The 15,000-nt window shown below is 38.9% G+C and overlaps 1 protein-coding gene across 1 annotated transcript; it reads right to left on the bottom strand.

The window, feature by feature from the left end:
* Positions 1-3,326: 3,326 nt before the first annotated feature.
* epor (erythropoietin receptor) lies at positions 3,327-9,827 on the bottom strand. Its single transcript, XM_059348472.1, has 8 exons — positions 9,683-9,827; positions 9,143-9,278; positions 7,500-7,666; positions 6,460-6,611; positions 5,571-5,727; positions 5,393-5,480; positions 5,224-5,311; positions 3,327-4,416 (listed from the first exon to the last, which is right to left on the bottom strand). Exons 1-8 carry the CDS (start codon positions 9,780-9,782, stop codon positions 3,700-3,702), a joined length of 1,605 nt encoding a protein of 534 aa, XP_059204455.1. The 5' UTR covers positions 9,783-9,827; the 3' UTR covers positions 3,327-3,699.
* Between the last annotated feature and the right edge of the window lie 5,173 nt (positions 9,828-15,000).

Below are 15,000 nucleotides of genomic sequence, written 5' to 3'. Positions count from 1 at the left end.
CAATTTGGCTTTTTAAAAAGCCCTACCTTTATGAAATTAAAGCGCTTAAATATATGCATCAATACAAATAATCTAATAATATATTCAGAATATATAAAACAATCTGAGTGGGTTCATTCTGCATAAAAAGTACTTTTACTTTTGATACTTTAAGTACATTTTGATGCTGATACTTTTATACTTTTACTTCAGTAAGTTTTGAATGCAGGACTTTTACTGTAGTGGAGTAATTTCACAGTGTGTATTAGTACTTTTACTGCAGTAAAGGGTCTGAATACTTCTCTGATATGAAACCTTGTTGCCTTAATGCTGACACTGCACAATGAGCCACAGTGGTTTTAGATGTTCGATATTTAATGAGCTGAAAGTTTAAATGACACAAAGCTTCATCAAACACAGGAATACAATCTTACACAATGAAAAAAACAGTGGTTACCAACATTTTTGGCTCAGGACGCCTTAAAATAGTATTTAAAAAAGTATATTTGCAACCCAAGAATAGAAAAATACACTTTACATCTAAACAAACGTAAATATTTAAGAAGTTAAGAATATTAATAGGTTTTTTTTATTTGTTCTTCTCTATTTTCCCTCAGGTTGAGAACCACTGACATCAGTGGCTGATATCACAGAAATTACAAATCAGGAGAAATGAAGAAAAAACTTTTTCTTAAACTTTTTTTGAAAAAAAAAAAAAATGAATTATCAATACATTACGTACAACAATATTTGAATGTTTCTGAAAAAGAAAAAACATGGAACAAAATATTACTCTACTTACAAGTAATCTACTTATCTAACTTTATCTATATAATACTTATGCTGAACAGGGGAAATGCCTTAATAATATCTGATCCACAAATCTAATACAATGGGTATTAAAAAGAAGATTTTTTTAATAATCTTTGATAAATAATCAATTGCTGCTGTGAACACTTTTTAGTCAGCTATAGCGAGTTCTATATAGCTATAGTGGGTTCTTTGTGTCAATTATGTTTAAAAATAAAAGTCAAGAATGTATAGACATGTTTATGTATACTTTTAGAGTAGCTAATATTTTAGTAATATACTTTTCCTAAGCCATAAAAGCAATCAAGCACGAGAAACATGAACGTGATTATTAAGTATGATTTAAAAACTGCAAAGCATTTAAATGTTTAGAATAGAAACGTTGTTCACACTTTGCTCTTTAGATGCAGCAGTGAAACTTTAACAGCTTAAACATGACAGAAAGACTCTAACAACTACAGTTACCTTTACCTACAGTAGCAGTTACTAAAATAATCATAATATTATTTACAAATACAGTGAGTTTCTTTCCCATTTGGAAATGACATTGACGTAATGGCTGCAGGGTTCCAGGGTGAGCAGTTTGATTGATTTTGAGGAAATTTTAAAGTATAAGACTGGCTATATCCTTTATTTTTTACTTTTAACTAATCCCTTTAGTTATATAACTAAATAACTATATGAGTAATAACAATAACTTTTCACTTTCTTATGTCCAAATACATAGTTTAATTGTTTAAAAACTACTCTGTAATTTCCTAAAACAGCTGGCCACTGTATTTTTTTGGAAATGTTAGCCAAACAGGAGTAAATGGAATTTGTTGGGGGACTATATTCAACGGTGGATTTATACACATTTGGTGCTTTAGTGAGGTACTAAGATGCAAATATACTATTGCCATCATTCCTATGAGAAAAAATATGTAAATAAAATATACATGCAACACAGTATTGACCAACCATAAACCAGCCTCTTTATGAGTCATTTAAAATTCCAGTTAATTAATTTTTCTACCTCAACAAAAGTCGTATCTGCACAGAAACATCCTTCTCTGCCAGTCGTTCCAAATCATCCTTTTCTTAACACTCTGATTGGTTGCAAAGTTTTCTTTTATGCACAAAATATTATAACCTTACTTTTGCTCACTGCATGAAGATTTTATTCAGAAATGTGAAGTAGCATATGCTAATTAATTTAAAGTTGCCTAAAATATGTTTTGCTTTCAATTGTGGAATTATTCTCAGCTAAATTTGCATCTCAGTTTTGGATTACATCTCAGTTTCTTTAAGGAAAGTAACAAAAAGTATAAGCTTTACTTTTCAAACGGCGTTGACTCGTATGAGTCTCGCTATAAACATCAAACACAGCCAGCAGGTGTTTCTTTCTATCATTCTGACTGTTTTAGTATTTTTTTGTTATATTCCGCTCCTGTTAAAATAAAGTTATGAATAATGACGAAGTGTTTATGATCATATACCTACAAACATGACTTTCCCATTAGCCTCAGATGTGCTTTGCATTTAGTGCTAATTAGCAATTGTTAGCATGCTAACATTGTAAACTACGATGGTAAAAACCAAGGTGGCGAACATGGTGAACATAGCTGCTAAACATCAGCATGTCAACATTGTGACCACAGTAGCATACTGACATTAGCATTTAGCAGAAAACATTTAAAAAACATCACGGCATTAAGAGGGCTGAATGATCAGAGATGTGATCAGCTACATCATGCTTCGGTTACACAGCTAACACTTTATACAGAAATATGGAATATCATTAGCCCTATCCTTTCAGACATAATAGTCTAGACGGATTTCATAATAAAGGCCTCCTATAAGAAGTGAGGAGCATTTATGGGTACAAGTCAGGAACCGGCCTACCTTACAGATCTCAAGGGTGCTGAGTCCAAAAAAAATGGTTCCCAAGCGAAATTTTGAGTTTTTGACCTTCGAATTTGTATCAAATAGCCACCAAATTGCCCATCTTGCTAAGTCATTGGACCATTTCCCCCTTAGTTTTTTTGTAAGTAGGCAATCAAAGATGAGGAAATTAAGTTTCTGGATCTATAGTCTAGGGTCAGAGCAAGGATATAGTGGAGGCTCAGTGTCTTTTTTATGTATATATATGTATGCAAAATACCAACTGGAACATTTAAAAGTGATATTGATTGAATATTTATGTCGGCCTTAAAAAATGACACAAATAATGCTTAATTTCACCTTAAAAGTTGGTATTTTGCATATATATATATATATACATAAAAAAGGCACTGAGCCTCCACTATATTCTTGCTCTGACCCTAGACCCTAGATCTAGAAACTTAATTTCCTCATCTTTGATTGCCTACTTACAAAAAACTTGGGGAAAATGGTCCAATGACTGAGCAAGATGGGCAATTTGGTGGCCATTTTGATATGCAAATGAGAGTCAAAAACTCAAAAATTGAGTTGGGAACCATTTTTTTGGGATGCAGCAACCTTGGAATAAGTAAAGTAGGCCGGATCCCGACTTGTACCCATAAATGCTCCTCACTTTAACTTTTTGGACAATTCCGTCTAGACTATATCATAGGAACGGGGAAATATACGCTGACCTGATGCCCGTTCTGTCCTTGAAGAATAAAAGTAGCTTAAATATGAATAAATCACCATGGAATCATTCCCTCAACTTAGATTTTGGTGAATTTTAAGACATTCCTGCTCTGAAAGGATGGGCTACTTACAGACCAGAATGCAGACTCTGAATATCAGTATTTGGTGTAATCCACAGCTGTGTTTCAGATTAAGTAGGACTGATGTATCTTGTACATCCAGTGGCTTTCTTAACAGTTGATGGGAAGCTGTGTAGCATTGGGTGAATCCACCGGCCTGCTGGAGGACGAGTCCATGTGTCCGTCTCTGCTCCTCTCAGCCATCATCATGGAAAGGTTGCGGCCTCGACAAGAAGGTTCTGCTATGAGCAGGAATGTCGTTCTTGTACTCGTTGGCGTAGATAACCATTTTTCCGATGTCGTCCGGCCTGCTCATGGGGCTGTAGTCCATGGAGACCCCGGAGTCGGCCACAGCCATGTAGGTGTACACGGGGCTTCTGGGCATCCAGGTGTGGTTCGGGAACTCGAAGCTGGACTGTGAGGAAAGACGACCGGACCCGGAGCTCTGCTGCACGGATCCCAGGTCGGAGTGGGATTCACACAACACGGTCTTTCTGGAGGCGAAGAGCACCTCGAGGGGCGAGGTCTCCTCCAGGACGTCATCCAGATGTTCTTCGCTCTGGTTGCCGGCGCTGAGCGTGACGTAAGCGCCTTGGGACTCCAGCAGGGACGACTGGGAGCAGGGCGCTGGGTTCTGCTGGAGTTCCCTCAGCCGGTCCATCAGCCAGTGGCCATGTGGTGCTGCTCTCCAAGCCTCCAGAGCTGGATCAGCCCTCCCCAACGGCTCCCTCTCGTCCTGATCCTCCTTCCTGCCGGAGGTCAGAGCTCTGGAGGTTTTGGGTGGGAGAGGTGGGAACGGCAGCACGGGGCCAGGGCCGAGCTCTGACAGGACCTCCAGAGGAGAAGGACATTCCTCAGAGTAGAAGATAGCTGGAGTCACCCAGACACCTCCACTGGTCTGCCCCAACCACTCCTGGACAAACACAGCAAAGGATTATGGCAACTTTTTCAAAATGTCTGGCTCGGACCTAATTTTCTGACATTAAGACGGCATGGCATGGCAGACGTTGCCAAAATAGTGCTAGTGCAAACCTTGCTAACAGTACTTACTACGTGCTTAGGCAAAAAATGTACAGTTCCTATATACTATCACTACATTAAGGACCAGAGGTTTCCGAATGCACCATGGGGCAATCAATGCGCCCTTGAAGCCGGCTAGCAAGGATGTGTAAAGAGAAGTTCCTTCCAATGCTGCTCAGTAGCGCTTGAAGCCAAAAAAGTATGACTTTAGTTGATATAATTACCCATATACTCTATGGCTCTCAGCACTTACTTCTGGTTTAGCTGCTAGCTAACTTAAATGGGGAAAATATGATTTAATGGAGTGGTTCGTCTAGACTTGATAGCAAAATGAGTAATTTCATGGCGAAGTCTCTGGGGAAAAGGTCTTTTTGGGCCCAGTGGCATCACTTGATAACCTTCCATGAATAGCTTTTTTTAGGCTTCTGATTGGCCAACATCTTCTTCTCCTTGTGTCATTGGCCAACAATGTCTTCAGGGTTATAGCTATATTGGAGACTGTGCTTCAATTGATGTTTTTAAGTGGACAGAAACAGCGCTTTTCAAAAAATTAGCTCTGTACATGTGGCCTAGGCGTAAATAGCAAATGTTAGCATGCTAACACACTTGCTAAACATGCTAGCCCTGTCACTGTGAGCATGCTGGTGGTAGCATTTAGCACAAAGCCGCCACAGAGGCAGCTCACTTGTCTTGTCCTTACCTGAAAGTCCCCGCCATAAACAGTGAACAGTCCTTGGAACTTGCTATCAGGAGTTGGAATAGTCGGCCAAATCTTCTTTATAACAAACCTGAAAATGTAATTGCATTTGTCAGTATCCATGAGTTAGTTGTGTAAGAATCAATCATTATCAGGCTGTTGGTAATCTGACCTGCGATGGGACATGAGCATGGTAACAGACAGCACGATGAGGATGAAGGAGATGATGAGAGTCAGGGAAATGATGAGGAGGTCAAGTTCTGGAGGAGACAGAAAACAACATTGGCTGGGAAACTAAGCAAGGAAAACATAGACGGCTTTGCTTCTGAGACATATGTTAAACCCCTCACCTGCAGGCAGTGTTTCCATGACCACCGGGTCGCTCCAGGCGCTCCAGTAGCCGCCATAGCTGATCCCGTCCAGCTTCACGCGGACCCGCACCTTGTACTTCCTGCCTGACTGCAGGCCTCTCAGGATCAGCTCCGAGCTGGCTAACACCATCTCTACCTGTAAAACAATCTCATCAATACAGCTCCTTCTGGGTCTGGGCCCTTCAACAGACCTGCTGCTCTAAACTTTAGAACAGGGGTGTCAAACTCAAATACACAGTGGGCCGAAATTTAAAACTTGGACAAAGTCGCAGGCCAACATTGATATTTATTGAAAAAATTGACCTAAACCAGTTCAAACGAAATGGAACAAGCAAAGCTTGATTTAACTTAATATTGCAAACACGCAAAATCAAATATCAAATAAAACAAACAAACACATCAACGCATTCATTTCTTAAATAAAATTTAAATAAAAATCGTATGTCCCTTTATTTTATATGCGTCCTTCTTTAAATTTAAATTTAACAGTAATCTTTTTCCACAGGCTAAAAATAAATGTAAGAATAAAATAACAATAATAAACCAAATTACTAATAATAATATCCTTCAATGAATGTGCAGCCATTCAAGCCTTGGACTAGCAAGAAAAAGTGCATAAAGACAACTTTAATTGTTGCTCAGTTTGCTCCACACTGATCTACTGTGTTCAAGCCCAAACACCAGCAGAGCATTCTGGGATTTGTAGTATTATTTGTGCTGTATAATACCGGCGGGCCAGCTCTGGTTGGCATTTGGTATTTCCTCGCGGGCCAAATATAATTATACTGTGGGCCAAATTTGACCCACGGGCCAGAGTTTGACACCTCTGCTTTATAACATCTGACATATGAGTGATGTCACATCGTACCTGTCCCAGGTGTTGGTCCTCCGGCGTGTAGCTGACCTGGTACATCATGCTGTCCCCCATGTACCTGAGAGGAGGAGGAACCCAGCTGACGTTCAGCTGGCCCTGCCGGCCCGTACGGCCCACCGTCACGTTAGAGGGAGGGTTCAGGAGAACTGGAGAGGAGGAGGAGAGGAGGAGTTTTAATTACATCTGGGAAGGTTCTTCTCCTTCTCTGAGATCAGGTCATTTCTTTCCTGGTCTGGAGAAGGTCATCCATGCAACTCTCTAAACTCTGGACTAAATCAAATCTCGTCACATCTCGTCTCCAGCTGGTGCAGAATGCAGCTGCTAGACTTTAACTATTTTATCAGCCTGTTTTAGCTTCTCTTCACTGGTGACCAGTCCGTTTGAGAATTGATTTTAAGATTTTACTGATTACTTTTAAAGCACTTCATGGCTCAGCACCCCCCTATATATGCCAGCTGTAGCTGCCATATGAGCCAGAGCACAGCCTCTATATAATATATATATATATATATATATATATATATATATATATATATATATATATATATATATATATATATATATATATATTATATATTATCAGAGTCTTCTGACAGGACACGAGTCACAACGTGCCACTAAAGGTGAGCGGAGCCCCAAAACTCTGGGATTCCCTGCCTGATGCTCTTCAACTTGCAAAATCAGTGACATCTTTTAAATCTCTTCTTAAAAAACATATCTATTTAAAAAAGCCTTTTATTAATTATTATATAATAATGGTAATTATAATTACCACATCGCCTAATTTTAACATCTTTACTGTCCTGTCTAATTTGCACTGGGGGCACCAAAAGTCTGCCACACCCTAAAACACTGGCACGTCAAGTCCACTTCTGATATATTTATTTAATCAATCTGAACACATTTAAGACATAAATGATAAAATCCAGATAGTGAAGAACAGAAATGTTAGGAAAGACAAGACAAGAGGAGTCCTGTCATCAATAATGAATCAATAATGTACAGCAGCTTTAAAAGATAACGGCAGAACTTACAGACGAGCTCTATGAGCAGGCTGCGGTTGTGGATCAGGATTCCCTCTCGGTGGACCTGAATGTCCATCTGGACGAAGAGCTGCGTCTTGTTGAGGTGGCAGATGAAGAACGTCTTCCCTCCGGCTGCAGGGACGGAGCTCAGCGGGCAGCGGCTGCTGTTCTCATTCCTGCTGGGACAGAGAGACACAAAGAGACACAAAGAGACAAAGAGACACAAAGAGACACAAAGACAGAAGAGCTCAGACACAGAGAGAAACAGACAAACTGGGACAGTAACAGGCTGTTTTACATTAACCCATTGACTGTAAAACCTCTGGGTGATTTTAAAATCAGCCCCTAAAACCTGAAGTTTTTCTGGAAATTCAACAGAAGTGTCAACTCTTCTACTAAATAATAGATTTTTCAGCTTCTGGAGCAGATAGAAATGAAATTCAAAAAGTATTTGAGAGCTTATACAAACACTACAAAACGACGTATCCGCTTTCCAGGCTTCAATGGGTTAAAAAGGTATTATACCCTAGAGCAGGGGTCCCCAAACTACAGCCCGCGGGCCATTTCCGGCCCGCCAAAGCAATTGGAGTGGCCCACTGAACTTTGGCCCATATCATTTCCTGTTATAGACTGACCCCGGCCCCCATCACAGGAAGAACAGCTGATGTGGCCCCCACCGAAAAAAAGTCTGGGGACCCCTGCTCTGCAGCCTATAAGAGCCCACTGTCACATTCTCACCTTGTTTCCATGTAAATTAACTTGAAAAAGATTATGAAATGAACAATTCATTGCAATGGTACAGTACTGCCCCCCCCCCCCCCCCCCCCCCCCCCCAACATCTGTCGTGTTGTTTTTTCAGTGTTAATCATTTAGAGTTGGTGAGTTGATGTTGGAGTTGTTTTAACATTGTAGTGATCAGAAAGCTTCTGTTACATGTTACACCTGACTAGATTCACTTCAGCCTAAACACAATGTATGTTAAAAATGAACACTCAGTGAAAGGGAATAACAAGATTCTGAGTAATAAGTACACGTATGTGGTGTCTATTAAAGAGTTAAAATATTTACACTTTTCGTTTAACTCTCTGAAATCTGTGAAAACTGTATAAACTCAGAAAAAGTGTTAAATTGAACATTCTGATTTTGCTGTGTCGTCAGTTTGTCTCTTTGTCTTTCTGCAATTTCTTTCCAATCACTTATTGTCCCTCTTTGTCTTTTTTGTGTCTCTTGTATTTGTTTTGTGTCTTTTTGTATCTCCTCATGTCCATTATGTGTCTCTGATGTTTGTCTCTGTGGTCCCCACTAGGTGGGCTGCTGTCCCTCTGGGGCCCTGTAGCTCTGTTCACTGATCCCTCATGTTTTTTATATCTAGACTGAAGAAAACAAGCCTGGAAGAACAATATTATCTTTACTTTAATTATTCAATCAGCCTGATTTATAAACCCAGATGTTTTTGCAATCTAAAGGCTGCAACAGAAACAAATAAAACATGAAAATAAAGTATAAGGAGCATTAGAATATAACAGCACATGGCCCTCACTGACTGGTCCTACTGGTAGTTGTATGTGAAGGAGTACTGGTCCTACTGGTAGTTGTATGTGAAGGAGTACTGGTCTTACTGGTAGTTGTATGTGAAGGAGTACTGGTCTTACTGGTAGTTGTATGTGAAGGAGTACTGGTCCACGGAGCCAGCTCGCTCCTCATCTTCCTCCCAGAAACACGTGAAGTCTTTCTTGCCTTCAGCAAAGCATTTTGGGTTCTGTGGCTCCTCTCGGAGCAGCAGAGCCGCTGAGGAGGAGGAGGAGGAGAGGAGGAGGAGGAGGAGGAGGTGAGGAGGAGAAGGAGGAGGAGGAGGAGGAGGTGAGGAGGAGAAACAGAGAAATATTATCATCTGACGAATGAAAATTTTTTAGGTTGTCCCTAGATGTTTTTATTTTGTCTCTGCATAATGTACTTTATTACCCGTGTCTTTTTTATCTACTGCTGATTTTAATGAGTTTTTCTCTTTCTTGTTTCTGGTTTCTGTAGCACTTTGAGATTTCTGTATGAAAAGTGCTTTACAAATAAAAATGTATTATTATTATTATTACATATGTTGGAAGAAAGACCGTGGTGTGTCCAGCAAAGTGTTCTAGAGGAAGTTTTTAGGTTATTTTTTAATTGAGCCGGTATTTGGTGAAAGCCTTTCTTACCTTTCTTGTGGAAGTCCCGCGCGCCCTGGACCAATCCATCCTCGCGCATCGCGCAGAGCACCATGAACACCACCAACCGGCTCAGGTTATCACATTTCATCCTTTTGTCTTCTCTGGGAACAAAAAGACTTTGTCTCTCTGTCGCCTCTCGGCATAACTGGACAACAAGCTGATAGTAAGTGAGCTCCGGCAGCGGGAGGCTTGTTTTTACTCCAGAGACCAGGAGAGATACATGGAGAGATAGCATGGAGCGCGGCGCGGTTACGCGCCTGCACGGGAGCGATAAGATGAGCAGAGCAGAGCTGTTTACTCTGCTGGAGGAGGAGGTGGAGGGAGGAGGAGGTGGAGGAGGAGGTGGGGCAAGTTCACTCTTACACAACTTTTACTCTCTTTTTGATGGGCGGGAATCACTCATTGATGTTTACAGCGTGTTCCTGCTGCTGTGGATGTGCGTAAAAGATAGATGAGATACACTCCAAAAAATGATCCAAGCCCTTCTTAGATGTGACTCATTAATGTATTGTTTATCTAATGAAAATATATCAATTAAAATCAAATCAAAAGTAGTTTAAGAAGTGTAACCTAAAATGTATTAATGTACTCCCCTGTCCTTCCCTTCAACCCAAACAGAATGACTTTCAGTTTTCCAATTCTATGTTTTTAGGTTGAACAAACACAATTTCTTTATTTTAGCTCTCCTCGACATAAATGAGTTGAGGTAACTCAATTTAAATACAATACATACATGTTTTTAATTTGAGTTCGACCAAATGTAAAAAAGTGAGCTACATTAACTCAAATACATTATATTGCATCGATGCACTTGTTTTGAGTTTGGGCTACAAATATTTGTTGGATGGATTCTGCCCACAATTTAATTGAGTTCATCCAATGAGTTATTTTTTTGAGTTTAGATGAACGTCGTGTCTGTAATAAATAAATATTTTATATATTTTTAGATTGACAGCACAATAACTAAGAACATCTTCAACATGGCTCTTTTTCCATCTACTTCCATTGTTTACATGAGGATAGAATTCAGAATAGATATAATATTTAGAGACAAACGTGCACTACATCTACATGCTATAAAAAAAATCAAACATTGGCAATTATAAGACTGATTTGTTATGAATTTTCAAAGTTTTGGACCTAAGGCATCACTGTAGACCCATAATCAGGACTACAACGCCAACTGAGGACATGTGGCTCATGCAGCTCTGGACCTACAGTACAGGCCAAAAGTTTGGACACACCTTCTCATTCAATGCGTTTCCTTTATTTTCATGACTATTGACATTGTAAATTCATCAAAACTATGAATGAACACATGTGGAATTATGTACTTAACAAAAAAGTGTGAAATAACTGAAAACATGTCTTATATTCTAGTAAGCAAAGGGTGGTTACTTTGAGGAATCTAAAATACAAGACATGTTTTCAGTTATTTCACACTTTTTTGTTAAGTACATAATTCCACATGTGTTCATTCATAGTTTTGATGAATCTACAATGTAAATAGTCATGAAAATAAAGGAAACGCATTGAATGAGAAGGTGTGTCCAAACTTTTGGCCTGTACTGTACATGCACAGTTTGGTTTATTTCCATGTATAGAAGGCAGATTTACAGGTTGAACTCCAGCTCCCTACGTCTAATAAACAGAAGGAATATCAGATATATATAGGATGAGGAGATGAGGAGGTGAGGAGGTGAGGAGATGAGGAGGTGAGGAGATGAGGAGGTGGTCTCCTGCTCCTGCTGGCTCCGGGCCAACTAATCCCTGCATGAGCCAAAGTAACGGAAACCGCAGAGTCCTCACAGAGCACATGAACAGACCCAAACGGTTCCTTATCTCCTGGCTGCACCAACATGTTTTCTTCGTTTGACTCGTACTATCAGCCTGCAGGCCGCCTGCTCCTCACCATGATAAGGCTCGGGGGGCGTGGCCGCCCATCCCCGTCAGGTTAAATGTAATTCAGAGCGTCTTTACATCATAATAAGCAGAGAAACCAGACTGAGCCAAGAGGAGAACCTGCTGATGTCAGGAGGAGCTGCTGTCCTCTCACATGACCACACTCTGACACACAGGAGCACGTTTATAAACTGTTGAAGTTCAGTTTAAAGTTGAAAGCAGAGTTTGGTAACCATGGTGACAGCAGCAGGAGGAAGAAGGTGATGAGGAAATCTGTATTGTTGTGGAGGACAATGGCAGATGTTTCTTCAGATAAAACGTGAAGAAAAAGAGAAAAGAGGCCCGGCTGGTGTTGTGGTGAGGAGGTGATAAATTATAGTTCAGATGCTGCTGACACACAGACAGACAGGAACTACAGGGACCGACTCTAATAACCTCCTGAGACCTAACAATGTTAAACGTCCCCTCAGTGGGACTTTAACTCTAAACACCAGCAGCAGCAGTCTGAGTCCTGCTGCACTTTATAGTCATGTGACATCAATGGAGGTGTGACCAAAACAACTTCTGTCTTTTCAAAATTAACTGCATTTTACAGTACACACCAAGGTTATAATAGGGGTTTTTTTTAAATTAGTTTTAGTGTTCATTTCGTTGAGAATTTTTGTTTTGAAATGCAGTTAGTTTTAATTAGTTTTTAGACTGAGTTTGCTAGTTTTAATTGGTTTTTATTTTATTTTTTGGAAAATGCTTAGTTTTAGTTTAGTTTTTATTAGTTGTAGTTTAGTTTTTATTAGTTTTAGTTTAGTTTTTATTAGTTGTAGTTTAGTTTTTGTTAGTTTTAGTTTAGTTTTTATTAGTTGTAGTTTAGTTTTGTTAGTTTTTAATGCAAAATTTTGGGCAAATTTGTATTCTGTAGAGAAAAGTAATAGCACACCGATCCTGATCAAACCGCACGTTTTGATATATAATTTGTCCTGCAACTCTTCAAGTTGTAGGACTAGTAGCGGGACGAAATTGCGTCCGGAAGAGGAAGAAGAAGAAATCCACAGTATAACAGTAGTGCAGCACTGGTCCCTGCAGATATTGCTGGATGGGACCAGTAGGGACCAGTGAGGACCAGTAGGGACCAGTGCTGGGGAGACTGCCCCGAGGCCCTAATTAAAAACAATGATTGGCAATCACACTCTTCTTTTTGTAAGGAATATATTCTTTATTTTCATATACACATTCAACATACTCAATTTATTCTTGTTTATAAGATGCATTTTTTCCACAATGCTTCCATCCAACACATTCAGAACCTAAAATAATAAAGAGACCCAATGATCTGATCTCCTCTCTGTTAGAAAGACAACAAATAGGAATGCAACAAAACAGAAAGATGATCAACAGAAGACAGAGCAACACACACACACACTAACACCTCTGGATGCTGCACAAAAAGCATCAGAGTCAGTAGTTTTTCATCATGGCAGATACTAGAAACAGTGGTTCAAACTTCACTAAGAGTGGCCAGCTGAGCACATTCAGCATGTATTCACGCAGCAGCCTCCATCAGAAGCTGCTTTATATTTTCCTCTTCAATGCAAAGCTGCACAGTAACATGTTAGGAACAGACGTAGTGTTATAATGAGTCACCTCCTCGTGGTAAAGCCCTGCATCAGCACATTCACTGCTAATATCAGATAGAGTGAAGCTGTATCACTATTCAGCAGCCGACTGGCAGCAGAGATAACTGACCCGGCTTCAACAGGAGCACTTTGTGACGGCGTTGCCATGGCAACGTGGCTGCTATGGTGGTGCAGAGGTCATGGCTGATATTAACTGACGGTCAGTAGTCGCCACGTGGACCAGGAGGCTCTAATGGCACCGTTAATGACAATTAACACATAATAATAGGGCTGGGCGATATATCCAGATAAAAGATATATTCATCAATCAATCAATCAATCAATCAATCAATCAATCAATCAATCAATCAAACTTTATTTATACAGCACTTTTCATACATATAAATGCAACTCAAAGTGCTTTACTAGGGTTTGTCATATTTAGTTCTTTTATAATGTTCACTATTCTTTTCTCATATAAATGTATTTATTTTGGAAACAGAATGGCCTGTTTTATTTCCTAGGCTATTTTATTTAATTATTTAAAATTTATTATTTTTTTATTTAAATGTGCACTTTATGGAGCTTTGATTTTTTTTAAAAAAAGGTCCTCCTGTTGTTATACAGTATTTATATTCACTTAAATAAAAAGTTTCAGTAAAACTACTTGTGACATGTCATATTTGGCTTTGACTGAACATTTGCTCTCACTTTGAGATAAAAATATCGGGATATATATCATATAGCGATATTCAGCCTAAATATATCAGGATATGACTTTTGGTCCATGTCGCCCAGCCCTAGATCATAATAGCACTTATGTTGCAATCCAAGGAAACTTCAGATTTCTATTCCATCAATCAGACAGTTTCCAGCAGGTTGACCGTTCAATACTGAAATGTCACAAATGGTGTAAAGGAAATAAAAGCTACAAAGTAAAAAATGTTTGTAGAAATTACAGTAAAACACTCAAATGACATCAGAAATAGGGCGTAAAATTAAAAATGTAATATCTGTATTAGACACTTTTAATTACCATAAATCAAAAACTAGCACAAAACTTTTACTTTTGCTGTCATAAACTGCAGAAAATACACAGTTTTGCTGTAAACGTATAAAATCTTCATGTTAAATTAAAGGAGAAATACCATGATGTCACAAAGACATAAAATACCCTAAAAATAACAAGAGATATTTATATTCAAATCTACAGTACACTGTAAAAAAGTCTGTTTAATTTACGGTAAAAAAAACCCAGCAGCTGTGGTTAGTGGGAAAAAAATACACTTGAGTACACTTGATACAGTGAATTTTCTGCTGTAAATTTAAATATAAATATCTGCAAAAACTGTAATTCAGACTGAATAATCCCATTATTTTTAGGGTAATTGTGTCCTTGTGACATCACGGTAAATGTGATATTTTTACAGTAAAACTGTTTGGTACTATTCCTTGATTTACGGTGATTAAAATCGTTTACTACAGTGATCCACAATTTTTAATTTTACGCCCTATTTCTGATGCAATTTGACAGTGTTTTACTGTCATTTCTACAAACATTTTTTACAGTGTAGGAACGCCACTCCCTGTATTTTTTACAGTGAAGTTCTGGCGACCACAGCTGCCAGTATTTACCGTAAATTAAACAGGTTTTTAATGTTTTTAATGTTTTTAATTTAAACAGTGTATTTAATGCACAGTGTAATGAAAGGCAAACATAATATAAAGAGGAAAGAGCTCATCTCATTCACTCCTATGAACAGATGAGATATTACAGTAACGGCATATAAAGTG

Source organism: Centropristis striata, chromosome 13, assembly GCF_030273125.1.
Source record: "Centropristis striata isolate RG_2023a ecotype Rhode Island chromosome 13, C.striata_1.0, whole genome shotgun sequence".
NCBI classification, from domain to species: domain Eukaryota; kingdom Metazoa; phylum Chordata; class Actinopteri; order Perciformes; family Serranidae; genus Centropristis; species Centropristis striata.
The sequence above is the reverse complement of the archived record's forward strand: the minus strand, read 5'-3'. Positions and strand labels throughout refer to the sequence as shown.

Excerpts from the sequence above, each read along its gene's own strand:
- epor (XM_059348472.1), bottom strand. The coding sequence starts at position 9,782 with ATGAAATGTGATAACCTGAGCCGGTTGGTGGTGTTCATGGTGCTCTGC. Across the intron at positions 9,279-9,682 it reads GCGGGACTTCCACAAGAAAG|CGGCTCTGCTGCTCCGAGAG; the intron begins GTAAGAAAGGCT and ends CCTCCTCCTCAG. Across the intron at positions 5,481-5,570 it reads CATGGAAACACTGCCTGCAG|AACTTGACCTCCTCATCATT; the intron begins GTGAGGGGTTTA and ends TGTCTCCTCCAG.